Source organism: Bufo gargarizans, chromosome 3, assembly GCF_014858855.1.
Source record: "Bufo gargarizans isolate SCDJY-AF-19 chromosome 3, ASM1485885v1, whole genome shotgun sequence".
Classification (NCBI taxonomy): domain Eukaryota; kingdom Metazoa; phylum Chordata; class Amphibia; order Anura; family Bufonidae; genus Bufo; species Bufo gargarizans.
The window spans coordinates 455,041,369-455,055,573 of record NC_058082.1 but is presented as its reverse complement, the minus strand read 5'-3'; the positions used below and the strand labels follow the sequence as shown (position 1 = coordinate 455,055,573).

At 39.4% G+C, this 14,205-nt stretch overlaps 1 protein-coding gene across 1 annotated transcript in view; it reads left to right on the top strand.

Annotated features, from left to right (window-relative positions):
• The first annotated feature begins 362 nt into the window (after positions 1-362).
• CCDC80 (coiled-coil domain containing 80) overlaps positions 363-14,205 on the top strand; it is a 115,089-nt gene continuing 101,246 nt past the window's right edge. The window contains exons 1-2 of the mRNA XM_044283585.1: positions 363-709; positions 10,362-12,253. Of these exons, the coding sequence (XP_044139520.1) occupies positions 10,373-12,253 (1,881 nt within the window). The 5' untranslated portion in view covers positions 363-709; positions 10,362-10,372. The remainder of the gene's footprint in view (positions 710-10,361; positions 12,254-14,205) is intronic.

Below are 14,205 nucleotides of genomic sequence, written 5' to 3'. Positions count from 1 at the left end.
TGGACAAAGGAAGGAAGGAAAGAAGGAACGAAGGATGAACAGATAAAAGGAAAGGATGGATAGAAGGAATGAAGGCAGGAAATCAGAAAATGAGTGTTTTTTTATTTTCTTTTTTTTTTATTAATACTATATAATTTATAATGTTCTACTTCTCTTTGAACTTATCAAAATTGTTTAAATGTTAAATGTCCAACAGATCCAGTAGACCTGTGTGATGTAGACTATGTAGCTGGCATCCTTCCTTACTTTCTGATGATGTGTAATGTTTCAGTCCCATAAGTAAATCTCAGTCCTCAGCCCTCCCTCATTACTTCCATTGGGCAGGAGGCGGTGTTCTGCTGATCAGTTAAATTCTTCCCAGATTTTTTTCTCTGGCTTGCAGAGACTACAGATCTTGTGTGAATGTGTTTTACGTTGGAGTAGATGTTTCCTTTCTAAACTCTTCTCCCTGAAACTCAATATTAAAAGTGCACAGGAAACAGGAGTCGAGGAGAAGAATAAACACTGGTCAAAGAAAAAGTTGTGTCATTTCCTTCAGTCAGGACTGTACGTCTATCAATCCACACTTATTCCCCCCTCAAACAAAGGACCAAGAAGAAGAAAATGAGGAAGAAAACTACGAACATCTGAACAGGATGATGCTTTAAGAGGACAACCGATTCCATCAACACATAGAAATGGAGGTGTAAATTTTAGCAGAAGATATAAGGTAATAGCTAAGTTGTCCCTATGTCTTGCAATGTCCCCTCTATACTCTAACCCCCCACATTATCCATACTGACCAGAATCACCATACAATGTACATAAATGCATAAATGATTTCTGGAGTTAGGTATGTGTTTCTGCCCTACGCTGTGGCTCTAGAAAATTGTAGAAAGCTCTGGAAAAATGTTGTTAACATGATCGCTGTACATATTACTGCATATAGTATAAAATCACTAACTTTATCTAGTAGATTGTGAATGATCATTCCGTTTTACAGAAAAGTTTTGGTGAGTTTGCTGCGGTTTTTGCTGCATTTTCCCACCAGTAGGGTTGACTTTACTCACAATGTGTTACTCAGAGAAAGGTTTAACCCTTTGAGGAAAGTACTGAGGGTCCTGAGGTTCTAAATGTCCCCAAGAAGCAGCAATTTCCATGTTGAACTATATTGATACAGCTGAGTACATGAACTTAGGGAGTAACATTGAAGCATGTGTTCAAAGAGCCAAAACAGACTACCAAAAGATTTCAGGAAACCAAATGTTCAGCTGTACGAAGAAATGTTGGGGGAGGGTTGAGACCTACATAACTCAGTAGGAAGTTATATCTAGGGAGGTAATAAAAATGTTCTCATCTATATTTAAAGCAACTGCATTACCTGGAGGATAGATAGATAGATAGATAGATAGATAGATAGATAGATAGATAAACAGAATATGGATAGAGATAGACAGATCAAAAGATAGATAGTAAGATAGATAGTAGGATAGATATTACATATGAGAGAGGGGATACATTACCTTTTTGGGCACATAGCATGACTGGAAGAGACAGTCACAAATTATATCTGAGTACAATGGGTTTACATCTTCTCTTAGCTTATAGTAGAGCTTTGAGCAAGGCTTGAGCTAAATGGTAACATACGCAACATCACAAACTGACGTAGCCAAATCGTTGTGGCTTATCCTACAGGCGACATGCCATGTGTCTATGACCCAACAATGTGGCCGTGCTTAAATACCTCATGGCACTAATAGTAGGATAATAGACAGGTTGTCCCAGTTTTACTCTGTCCCAGCTTGCATGGCAAGGGTGTAGCTAATCAGAAATTGCAGAAAAAGATACAAAACATCCTGCACAATGCAATAACAATAATATGTGAATATGCATGCATTTATAAAAGAAAAATCACAGAAAATAATGCACAATAGATGCAAAAATTATCTTAAAATCTAAGACTCTCAGCCAATATATTTTGATCAAAACTCATCTGTACCCCCCTACCAGCACCAAGGTGCTCTCAGTCAGGACCTACTCTGAACCTACCTATGCAGTTGGGCATCTACATTTAGGAGAGCAGACCATGCAAATATAGTGTGCTGCTCCTAGTTACCTCTGTGTGCAAGGGTGTAGCTATCAAAGAAGCAGCTGCTAAGGGCCCTTGGAGAATGGTGGCCCAATATTGGGTGCCCCAATCCTCTTTACCCTGGAGGACTTCCCTCTACAGAGGAACTGCATTGTTCCTAAATAAAATGGGTGGGTAATTGACCAGTGAGTCATGAGAAAATGTAGGACTGTTTTGGGTGGCAGCACTATAATGGAGGGAATTATGATTTTTGCTATGAGTGCCCTAATCTTTGTGTGCAAACTACTGCGTATAGCCTTTAACTTGTTCTTATAGCAAACTGTGTGTCTCTCTTTCTCTCTAGTATGGACTTGACCCGCATTACTTAATGTGGTTTCATAAGGATTTAAAGGGGTTGCACAGTGGCATAATATTCTCAGGATAGGTCCTATGAATGGGTGAATGGACAAGTCAATGGAATGAGCAGTTGTAATTACACTGCACCAACGCTACAAAGGAGAAGGCTTGCAGGTAAACTTTGAAGAGGATGCAGCTCTCGCATGAGTGTCATGACCCCTTCAAACACCTGGGGTGTCGGGAGTCCGACGCCCGTTGATCTGATATTGATGAGTTATCCTGAATATAGGTCATCAATATTATGCTCCTGCACAACCCCATTAACACCAATGGCCTATTCTTGATCGAGGAGTTACTGCTATACCCACCACAGCATACATTTTTTTGTGAGACTGTAAAACTTTCACTACAGTTGATTTTCTAGCATCTAATCTGTTTTAAGGCAGTCCTAGGCAAATGTCATAGACATCAACCTATTTTATTATTTGTCTAAGTATGAGCTCAAAATATTAGCATTGGTCAGGACATATCTAGGTTTAAATGTCTGCGATCAATGTTATCGCCGGTCACAGATATTAGCCCAGGCCTCTGCTGTTTGAAACAGCAGACAACCGGTGGCTAGGGAGGCAATTAAGGGGTAAATATCATTTGATTAGCTGATTATTTTCGGATTCAGTAATTTAATAAGAAGTTTAGGATCAGGTTTCTTTTTTATGGCATTGTGTAGTGACTCCAGGTTTTGGAAATAATTGACCAGTGCCAAGGAGGCTGGCATGGCACTGTAGCGAGGACACCGTCAATGCTATTTTATGACTATTCGTTCATTATTAACTATGAAGCAGCTCATCATATTGTCATCAGCTCATCAGTTTGCTTAATACATGGACTAATCCCTGATTTAGTTGCCAAGACCAGTGCATAAATTAAAGGGGGTGTTCAACAGGAAAAAATTATTGGGGCAAATTTAAGAATGTAATTTCGCTTAGACCTTGTTGTAAAATGCACTCAAATCTGGTACATTTCTGGCACATAATGTGGTACCAAATTATAGACTTATTTAGGAAGCATATGTTCCAAAACAATAATCCACTGTGCCTAACCTGCCTACTCTAGTTTTCTAGCTTAACAAGAGGCATTGCTTTAAATGCAATATGCGCCAAAATTTTGGTTGTTAGATAACTGCCTATCTAAGCTTATGCTGATTACATTGCTAACAGGATTAGTAAATCTGCCCCACTGTTTATGGTTTATGAATCATAAAATATAAACTTACTAATACTATTTATCACCTATGCTCAGGTCTTGCTATTTCAGGTCCCTACCCTACCTCTGGCACCCCCGTTTCCGCATTTGTTCCAATAAAGGCTATGTCCCAGTGATGCAGTAGGGGGCTGGCTGGCTGCCTCATTTTAATAGCTAAGCTAACTCCCTTCTCCATCTGGCCTGATGCAGAGAGGGTGGATTAGCTATTGAACTGAGCCAACATCCTTCCAGCACATCATTGACACAGTAGGGTACTTTTACTAATCCTGTCATAAATTATATCATTTAGACAGCATCAAGTTAAACTGGTCTTAATATCTGCCAAAGTCACACATGCTGTATGATCAATTTAGCCTTATACAACCATTGATTAGCTCACTCTGTGCCAAAATGTTGAAACATTTTTTTGGGCTTAAGTCACATCCTCTACCAGATAAGCCACACTCTTCATCAAGTGAGGTACAAAAAGTGTGCAAACCGCATAATAAATGTGGTGCAAAAAGCATGCATGTCAGATTTTAATTGCAGATTTAGTTTAGTACATATCTAGTGTATATAAGAATAAAACTTACTGGAAGATACTGGGACCAGGAGAGAAGGTGTAAAATAATATGATGCGAGCACAGTTAAGTAAGGTATATTAATAAGTTCAATTCTGGTATACGCAATAAATAATAAACTATTTTTTGCCACCGGAAAATCTCTTTAACATCTATAGGTAAAAGGGAAACAGTACTGGTCATGTGCTGTCTATAAGATGAAGGTGTTCTGGTGTGTATTCCACTTTATATGCAGTACATAGCTTAATGGTGATCTGTCACCATTAAAATGCATTGTAATCTGCAGGCAGCATGTTATAGAGCAGGAGGAGCTGAGCAGATTTATATAGATTATTGGAACATTTATTCATTTAATTACCGTTAATTAAATTATTCTAATCTCTGTTCGTGCTGAGTTTAGGAGTCATACATTTGACCCTATCAATAATTAGTGATGAGATGACCCACATGACTCCTAAGCATAAAAAGAGCAGAGGTTAAATAAATAAATATTTTGGGGGGGAGAAAGGTGGGATGGATACTTCTAAAGAAAATTATTCGTATTTTGTCGTTATATACACTGTGACTAAGGGGGTTACTTATTAAGTCCAGCGTTTTAGATGCCGGTCTTAATAAGGCCCTGAACTGGCGGTGGATCGGCCAAAGTTATGTAGAGGCGCCTGCGGCTCCACCGCTGCTTCTAAATCTGCGCCAGCTCCCTTGCTGGTGTAGATTTAGACAATTTTTTACTCCTAAAACAGGTGTAGAAAATGATGAATGAGACAGGCCTACTGGCCCATCCCTTTCCCCGCCCACGCCATGCCCACTTTTGTAGACCCGGAAAAGGCAGGGAAAAGTCGCAGATTGTGTCACAAAAAAAAAGCCTAATTTAGAGGGATTTCTGTAAATAAATGACCCCCTAAGTTTTGTTGTTTTTTGGGGGAATATCAGAAACCTCCTTTAAGGAAAATGAGAAGCAGAGAAAAGTATTTAAAGTGATTCTCTACTTTGAAGTAGCTTTAAAGTACACCTGTCAGAAAGGGGTATTTTTCTTAAAGCTCAATTTTCATAGAAAACATTTTTTTTTACAGTTTTTGGATGCTTTTCATTTTGGCAATACTATACTATTGAAAAATAAATACCAAATATTTTCCGTCTGTAGTAGTCCAGAGAGAGATAAATCTCTTGTATACATATTTAATCCATTGTCAAATAACTGCTGCTGGGAGGGAATAGTATAATACCGTATGTTTCGCTTTATAAGACACTTTTGATGATAAGACACATCTAGATTTTAGAGGTGGGAAATAAGAAAAAATATACTTTTCATTAGACCTCAGAACAGAGCCTCAATCTTTATTATTATAAACACCCTCAGTCTTCATCAGACTTCAGATCAATCCCCCAAATCAGACTTCAGATTAGTCCCCCAAATCAAACTTCAGATCAGTCCCCCAAATCAGACTTCAGATCAGACCCCCATATCAAACCTCACATCAGACCCCCATATCAGACCTCAGATTAGCCCTCCATAGCAAACCTCAGATCAGACCCCCATATCGGACCTCAGATCAGACCCCCATATCAGATTAGACCCCACGTGTCAGACCTTAAATCATACCCCCATATTAGATCAGATTCCCATCAGAGCTCATATCAGGTGCCCATCAGAAAAAAATAAAATTACTTTCCTCTCCTGCTCCAGGTCCGGCGGTCTCTGCTGCAGTCACGCTCCCTGGTCTACTCTGGGCCCACACTGCACTGTGACCTGACTAAGAGCAGTGTCAGGTCATATTGTGCACACGACCTCCTGATGCTGTGTGTCTTATAATGCGGAAAATACAGCAGTAGATGTAAAATTCCGATAACAGTATACTAGTTTTATTGTTCTCTTGATAGGCCTAGACAAAGATGCCCACAGCATTGTACTACTGAGTGTAATGTGAGATGCTCTAGGTGAGTCATTCATCCCAACATTCCCTCTCTGGTTGGAGGGAATGGTCTCACTGAGAGAATCAAGGGAGGCTGTTTGCCATGCTAAAAGTCCAAACAAAGGAGGCAGTTAACTCTTTCACTACCAGCGCCGTACATGTACAGTGCTGGAGTGATATGTAAACATGGCGCCCGCTTACATGTACAGCGTACACCATGGCCGGCAGGTCTCTGCTGTTTCTAACAGCAGAGGCCCGGAGCTAATGACTGCGATCGGCAATAATGTGGATTGCGGTCATTACAGCCTTTTGATGCTGTGATCAAGTGAGATCACGGCATCTAAACAGTGAAAATCCCGGAAGCGCGCGCTGCTGGGTTCATACTGGCATTCCCGTGCAGTGAATGGGGATGCCGGCAATTTGCTCTAATAGGCAGGGTCTCTATGAAGAGACCCAGTGTATTAGAGCTACAATTCCTATGTTGGCCAGTAGGTGGCAGACCAACATAAGAAATCAGCAATTCACATATTACTATGCTGCTGTATGCAATATAGTAATATTGAATTACAAAAAAAATTGTAAACACGGTAGCCTCCTAGACTGACTACCAAAACATAAAAAAACTAACAAAAAATGGATGTGTATATACATATATATATATATATATATATATATATATATAATATAAACATTTTAATCACCCACTTTTTTTGTATAATAAATACATAGAATATTAAGATATAGGCTGTTAATATGTGATAAAAGATTTTTGATGGTAGTGTCCCATTAAAGGGACACTACACATGCTGCCCTATTTTCAGACACTGAACGGGAAGAGCTGGAAGAATTCTGAATAACTTTCAATTTTAGAACGTGAATCTCTGCTCATTCCAGGCTTAGAAATTCTGTGGACAGTATGACTTAGTGATTATGAGCTATCACTGTATGCATGGTCATCTACTCAGCAGGTCTTACTCTATTACAGACCACTGATCATAACCCCTTTGATCCCTTTAAAAATTAGAGTACTTCTTAAAATACATTCATATCCCCAATGCTGCTCTGAAGGTGGCATCAACAGCATGCATACGTGATTTTTAGCAGGACAGTAGTATATTGACACAATACAGACTGCAATAAATGGCACCCAACGCTTCCACTTCTTTCCACATACTGTCAGGGTTGTTCATGGTGATGCTTATTTGTCAGATTATGAAAAATTGACAGCAGGTCTCACATTAGTCAAATGTTTTTAATTCTGGTGAATCTGGAAAAGCATGGTGAAATGTAACTGCTATGGCAGCCTTTTGGAAAGCAAAGTAGGAACTTGGCATTAGTTTGTGCAATACATATTGTCATAAATATTATAAAAAAATGCAGATTATAGTAGATTTTGTAAAATAAATACTTTTCATGAGGCACCAGATGGAGCTCTCAGAGTCCCACGAAATTAACAGGATCTGTCAACTCTTGTATCATGTTTTTCAAACCAAACAATACTGCAAATATACATAATAAGGTCAACGTCCACTTCAACGGGGTTCCAGTGTTTTTAATAGGAACCTGTCATCAACTTTATGATGTCCATACTGACGGCATAAAGTAGAGACAGGTGAGTTGATTTCAGCTGTAAAAAGTAAGTGGTTGCCGAGAACCATCACAATCATTGCAGACTAGGCCTGGAAAAGAGTCACGGCCACCTGAGAAGAGTCCTGGTTATTCATGAATTCCTGCTCTCCTCGCCCACCTGCTGATGACTGACAGCCTTCTACCTAGTTTTCTCCCTTTTTCTCTAGAAGAGAACTGCCAATCATCAGCAGATGGGTGAGAGTGCAGGAGATTATGGATAACCATGACTCTTCTCAGGTGGATCTGACTCTTTTCCAGGCCTGGGCTGTAATAATTATAATGCTGGTTCTTGGCAACCAAATAGTATTCGCTCATGAGTGACACAGCGCTGACATCAGCATTTCTGTCACTATTTTATGCTGCCCTCAGTGAGGCCAGCATAAAGTTGATGACAGGTTCCCTTTAACAATAAGAATAGTGTAGACTTCAGTGCTTTTCTTGCCATTAAAGGGACTCTGTCACCACTTTCTAACCCCCACTTTTAAAACTATAGTTCTGTCCATGGAGCCCCTGTGATTACAATGGTGTTGTTATATGCGAAATCTGCTGGCTCGTTTTGATAAAAAAAACTTTTATCTAACCTGTCAATCATGTGGATAAGGTGCCCAGGGTGTTTCTCCTGGTCTGAACATGCCGCCCGCCGCCGCCGCCGTTGGTGCCCAGCTCCTCCTCTGCCTTGAATTAGCGCCGCCTGAATGTGAAGAAATACGCCTCCGGCTCTCCCTCAGTCCCCCCTCCTTCTTTTCTAAGATCCTGCACGTGCGGCAGTGTTCGCGTTATCGGGAGGTTGAGCGAAGTGCTCATGCGCATGCGCACTTCGCTCAATGAGGCTGAATCGAAAAGTCCGCACGGGCGCATCAGGCACAGGCCTGTGCGCACGCGCAAGATTTTAGAAAAGGAGGGGGGACTGAGGGAGAGCCGGAGGCGTATTTCTTCACATTCAGGCGGCGCTGAAAGGATCAGAGGAGGAGCTGGGCACCAACGGCGGCTGCGGCGGCGGGCGGCAGCTTCAGACCTTGAGAAACGCCCTGGGCACCTTATCCACATGATTGACAGGTTAGATAAAAGTTTTTTTTATCAAAACGAGCCAGCAGATTTCGCATATAACAACACCATTGTAATCACAAGGGCTCCATGGACAGAACAATAGTTTTAAAAGTGGGGGTTAGAAAGTAGTGACAGAGTCCCTTTAAACGCCCCGGAAATCTGTTGGGCACCTGCCAAATCTCATTAGAAGTAAATAGGATCAGCATTCATTGGATCCACTGGAAAACCAACTATGTTCTGGTCATTGCCCTGTTAGAAATAGAATGTTACAGTATATTGGCATAAAAAATAGTTGTTAGCAGTGAATCATGAAGAAGGAATTCATTATAATAATTTATAAGTAAAATATTGAGCAAAATGATTTTGATATTTCTTGTATAGTTAAAAAACCTCAAAATCACCTTTAATGCAACATATAGTGAAACATAATATAGTCCGCAGCATACTATTTTTACACTTAAAGGAAATCTGTTAGCACTTTTCAACAAGCTAAACTTCTGACAGCACAAAGCAGGGGATGGGGAGAGCAGTAGAAACAAGCCTTTTAATGAACTTTTATCAGGAGTAGTGTAAATATTAAATTGTATTCTGCCAGATTCTCATCTTCCAAGTATGCAGAGTAGGTCTTCACTATAAAGTAATCTGAGTTTTTTCACAATCCTTACCAGCTGCTCTGAGTGGTGACTATAGTGGTGTCCTGGTTGGGTGATATAGCTGTAACTCAAAGAAGATGAGGAGGAAGGCTGTGAAGCAACCCAGGGCCCTTCACAGTGAAGAAGAGAATCTGCCTGAAAAAAACTTTATGTTCACACCACTCCTGATAATTAAAGTCTCACACAATGTATGTTTGTCCTGCTCTCCTCAGTCCCTTACTAGTGCTGTCAATAGTTTAGCATGGTTGAAAGTGCTGAGTCTTTAAAAAGTAAATCCTCTCAAAGTATGGAAAAACATGTTTCAGCACATTATTACAATTTCTTACTTCTCCCATAAGTCATAATAAGAGGTCTAGCAAGCGGAGATTTAGGGAGCTCTGCTGTATGATCCTTGATTCAAGGTTGGTTTAAAAGAATGGGCATCAAACGATTTTTCTCATAGTTTTAAAATCCTTGCTAGTCTAGGGTTGTGAAAAGGCTAATTAAAATTCCCTGATGATCAAGGGCAGTGAATGGGTCAATGGTTAATTAGGGTTGTTCTTATCACTCTCATTCTTAGGGAACTCCCTAAAAAAAATAGGGTGATGGGTAGTTGCCCAGTGTTCCACACACTGAAAGTGACCCTGCCAAGACCTTTATGCACAAGGAAAGCTTGATGAATTGTGAATGTGGATTTCTAAGAAAGAAACAAAACATTGGAGGCTAAAATGAAAGATTAATGTGAAGGACTGTAATAAAATGTACATGCTCTAATGTATTATGCAAGAACATCCTGCTGAACCTTTGATTTCCATGTGGCAGTGTAATTTTGTTTTTACCTATGCCACAATTTTCTTTGTATTAGCTAGTGGTCATTACTATATACTATCAAGCTTGATGTTTCTATCTATTTCAGATAATTGCACAATGAAAAGGACTCTAATATTACGTCTAGTAATCTTGCTGGCAGTGTGGTTAATATGTGCTTCTGAACAATCTCAGAGAAAAGCAGCTCAAAGGGATAATGGAGCTAGCAGCCCAACGCACAGTGGAAGAACTCCACCCTCCCATATACAACATGGCCGTTTACTTAGAAATCAAAATAAATCTGTAAATGGGGGTCTGATAAAAAGAAACTTGTTACAATCTATGCAAAGAGATGAAGGCCAAACTCAGGCTAAAAGGACCAACACACAAAGGACTGGTGTGAGGCAACCACAAGCTAGGATGTTGAAGGATGACAGCACATCTGCTCGCTCTAGAACAGCACGTTTTCCATCTGCTGCAAGTTCCCCTAATATTCTTGCAAGCTTCGCTGGGAAAAACAGAGTATGGATTATCTCTGCACCTCATGCATCTGATGGCTATTATCGACTCATGATGAGCCTTATGAAAAATGATGTGTACTGTGAACTTGCTGAAAGACACATTCAACAGATTGTTATATTCCATGAGGAAGGAGAAGAAGGGGGGAAAATAAGACGAATTACAAATGAAGGAAATATCATAGAGCAGCCTGTGGATCCAGCAATAGTACCAAAAATGATGGCTTCTTTAAAACTAGAAAAAGGAAAATTTGGTATGGTTCTCCTTAAAAAGACTTTGCAAGTAGAGGAACGGTATCCTTATCCTGTTCGTTTAGAAGCAATGTATGAAGTTGTTGATCAAAATCCAATTAGGAAAATAGAAAAACTCAGGCAAAAAGGTTTTGTACAAAAATGTAAAGCAGCTGGAGTGGAAGGGCAAGTATCTGAAGGAGAGAGTGGTGGTAGCAGCAGTAGTAGCGGAACAAGTGGGGGTAGTAATACAAGAGTTACAAAGCCTAAACCAACCAGTGAAACTGTTCAAGTCTCAGTTAAGAAGGAGGAACCAAGAAGAAATGTTGTCCCTACAAGGTTAACTAGGGTTAAAAGTACAAGAAAACCTTTCACTGCACCTTCAACCACAATTAAAATAACAACTATTGCTCCTTCCACAAAGGCCACTACACGCATATTAACTATAGCTTCAAGGCCACCAACAACAGTGCCAACAACAGTTCTTTCCACAACTCCAAAACCATGGACTACTAAGTCTTTTACCACTTCAGAGCCTTACAGATCGCCAGTACAAGCTGAAGTAACAACACGAGGTCCAGAAACAGAGGAGCACTATTTTCCTGTGAGAACTGATAAACATAGACACAGACAGCATGTGCAGACAGGAAAGCACTTTGCTACTACAAGCAAAGCAAACAAACCAATGGTCCATGAGTCCCAAACAGATGTTCCCATTGTTTCCACAACTACTACTGAGCATTATACAAAAGAAAACACAGGGCGGTTTGGGGATAACCGTACCGATCGAAAAGACCACAGTTCTCATGATGTTGTACCAACTCAAAGGAAACCCCAAAAGACTAAAACATCTAAAAAGAAAGGGGTTGAGAAAACATTTACTAATGAATATGATGATAAATTTGACATTGGCAAACCTACAACATCACAGGTCGAAGAGACCATAGAAGAGGCCAGCATTCCACCCAAAAAAGGAAAAGAGCAGAAAAAGGAGGAAAAACCTGAGAAGACTGATAAGAAGAAGAAGAAAGCAGACAAGCCAGAGAAACCGCCAAAGAAAGAAAAAACTGCTAAAAAAGACAAATCCGATAAAAAAGTTAAGCCAGAAAAAGATCGTAACAAAAAGAACAAGAAGATAGAGAAAGGTGACGAAGAGATTTATATAAAACCAGTGAAAAAGACATTTATAGAGGCCCCAAAAAGATCATTGTCAACATTCTTGGATAACTTTGAAGGCAAAAGAAGGCTATTGGTAAGTCTTTATCTGAGATTTAACTATCATGTATGGTATATTATAAATCTTACATAAAAATAGAGATGATGGACTTAACGGTTAGGTAAGAGCATTTTCACATCAGCTTTATTTATTTCTGTTTTACTAGAAGCAGAAGAACAAAAATAACGGAACCGCTGGTTTATTACTGACAGGAACAGAGCCTAACAGATCCCATTGACTATAATGGAATCTGCAGGGCTTTTCTCTCCGCTATTTTTGACGAACTCTGTGACGAAGGCCCTGAATGGAGCTTCCGATGCAGATGGGAATGTAGCCTTATTAACATTTATGTCAAAACCAGTTACAGGGACTATTGTGTTTGTAAGCATCTACAGAAGAGGAATACGTGTTTGTGCACATATTCTTCATCTATGGCTATATTGCATTTAAACAAACACAAAGATAATGGCAGCCTTAAAAAATTATAATAATCTTTATTTATATAGTGCCAACATATTTCGCAGCACTTTACAATTCAGAGGGAACATGCACAAAAAAAGTGGACATTACAGAATAAAAAGTAGTCAACAATCCAGACAATAGGAGTGAGGGCCTTGATTATGAGAGCTTACAATCTATGAAGCCCAATAGGACAATTCAGACAATAGGAGTGAGGGCCACACTCACGAGAATTATCAATCTATGAAGTCCAATAGGACAATTTAGACAATAGAAGGGAAGGCCCTACTCACAACAACTTACAATATATGAAGCCCAATATGACAATCCAGACAACAGAAGTAAGGGCCCACGAGAATTTATAATCTATGAAGCTCAACAGAACAATTCATATAATAAGAGTGAGGGCTCCACTCATGAGAATTTACAATCTATGAAGTCCAATAGGAAAATTCACACAATAGGAATAAGGGCGGAATCCCAAAGTCGGGGCTCTTGCTGGCTAAGGAGTCCCTGATCTGACATGGATATGTCCATATATGGAAATAGTGCTATGACCATGAAGGGGGTATCCCCAAGCATTGTCGGTATGCTTGGGGACACTCTGTGTATTAAAGTCTAATCACCCTCTCTTTCTGAAATGTTCCTGCTCATAGTAGTTTCTCATTTATTAGGTATTCCTATACAGCAGAAGTACATTTTTTTTCTTTTTTTTTTTTTTTTTAGTAATTGTAAAAAAATGCGTGGCACAAAATAAATGTGTAATTACTAAATAAATCTCTATATCAGGTTAACATGAAGCTCTATAGCTCAATGGTTAAAACTCTTGACTTTAATGTAGATAGCTGTGAGTTCAAATCCCAGCTGAGTCATTTAAAAAATAGAGGCTACTGTAAATAAAACTTAAATAGACACACCAATCTTTTTAATTTGTGTAACTATTATTTTTTGTTGGGGAAGGTGGCAACAGAACCCCTGCTCCCTGGTGACTCCCATAACTTTTTTTTAAAGTTATGTCTACAAAGATGTGTGGGGCTCATTTGAAGGAAATCTGTCTTTTTTCACAATACCATTTTGGGGTGTGTATGACTTGATCACTTGTTATTTCATTTTCTTGGGAGATAAAGTGATGAAAATATGGCAATTCTGCCTTTTTTATTTTTTTCTGTTACATCCTTCACCAAATGGGCTAACTTTTTTTTTTTTTGTATTTTTATAGCATGGGTGTTTTCGCATGTGACGATGCCCATAATGTTATTCTTTTTTTTGTTTATTTTTATTTTGGCAAAAGTGTGGTGACTTAAGTTTAAGTTTTTTTTTATATTTTCAAAACTGTTTTTTTACTTATACGGAATAATGGAAATTGCTCCATTTATTCTGTATAGAAATAACTATATCACAGTTTAGTGCTGCCACCTAGTGGCCTGAACTGGGATATACTAATAATGAGCCTGGAAGACTAGTACAGGCGGCGGCTCATTTTTAGAACAGGGTACTTTTCCCGATCTCCGCTCGGGGAAGGCGTGTCT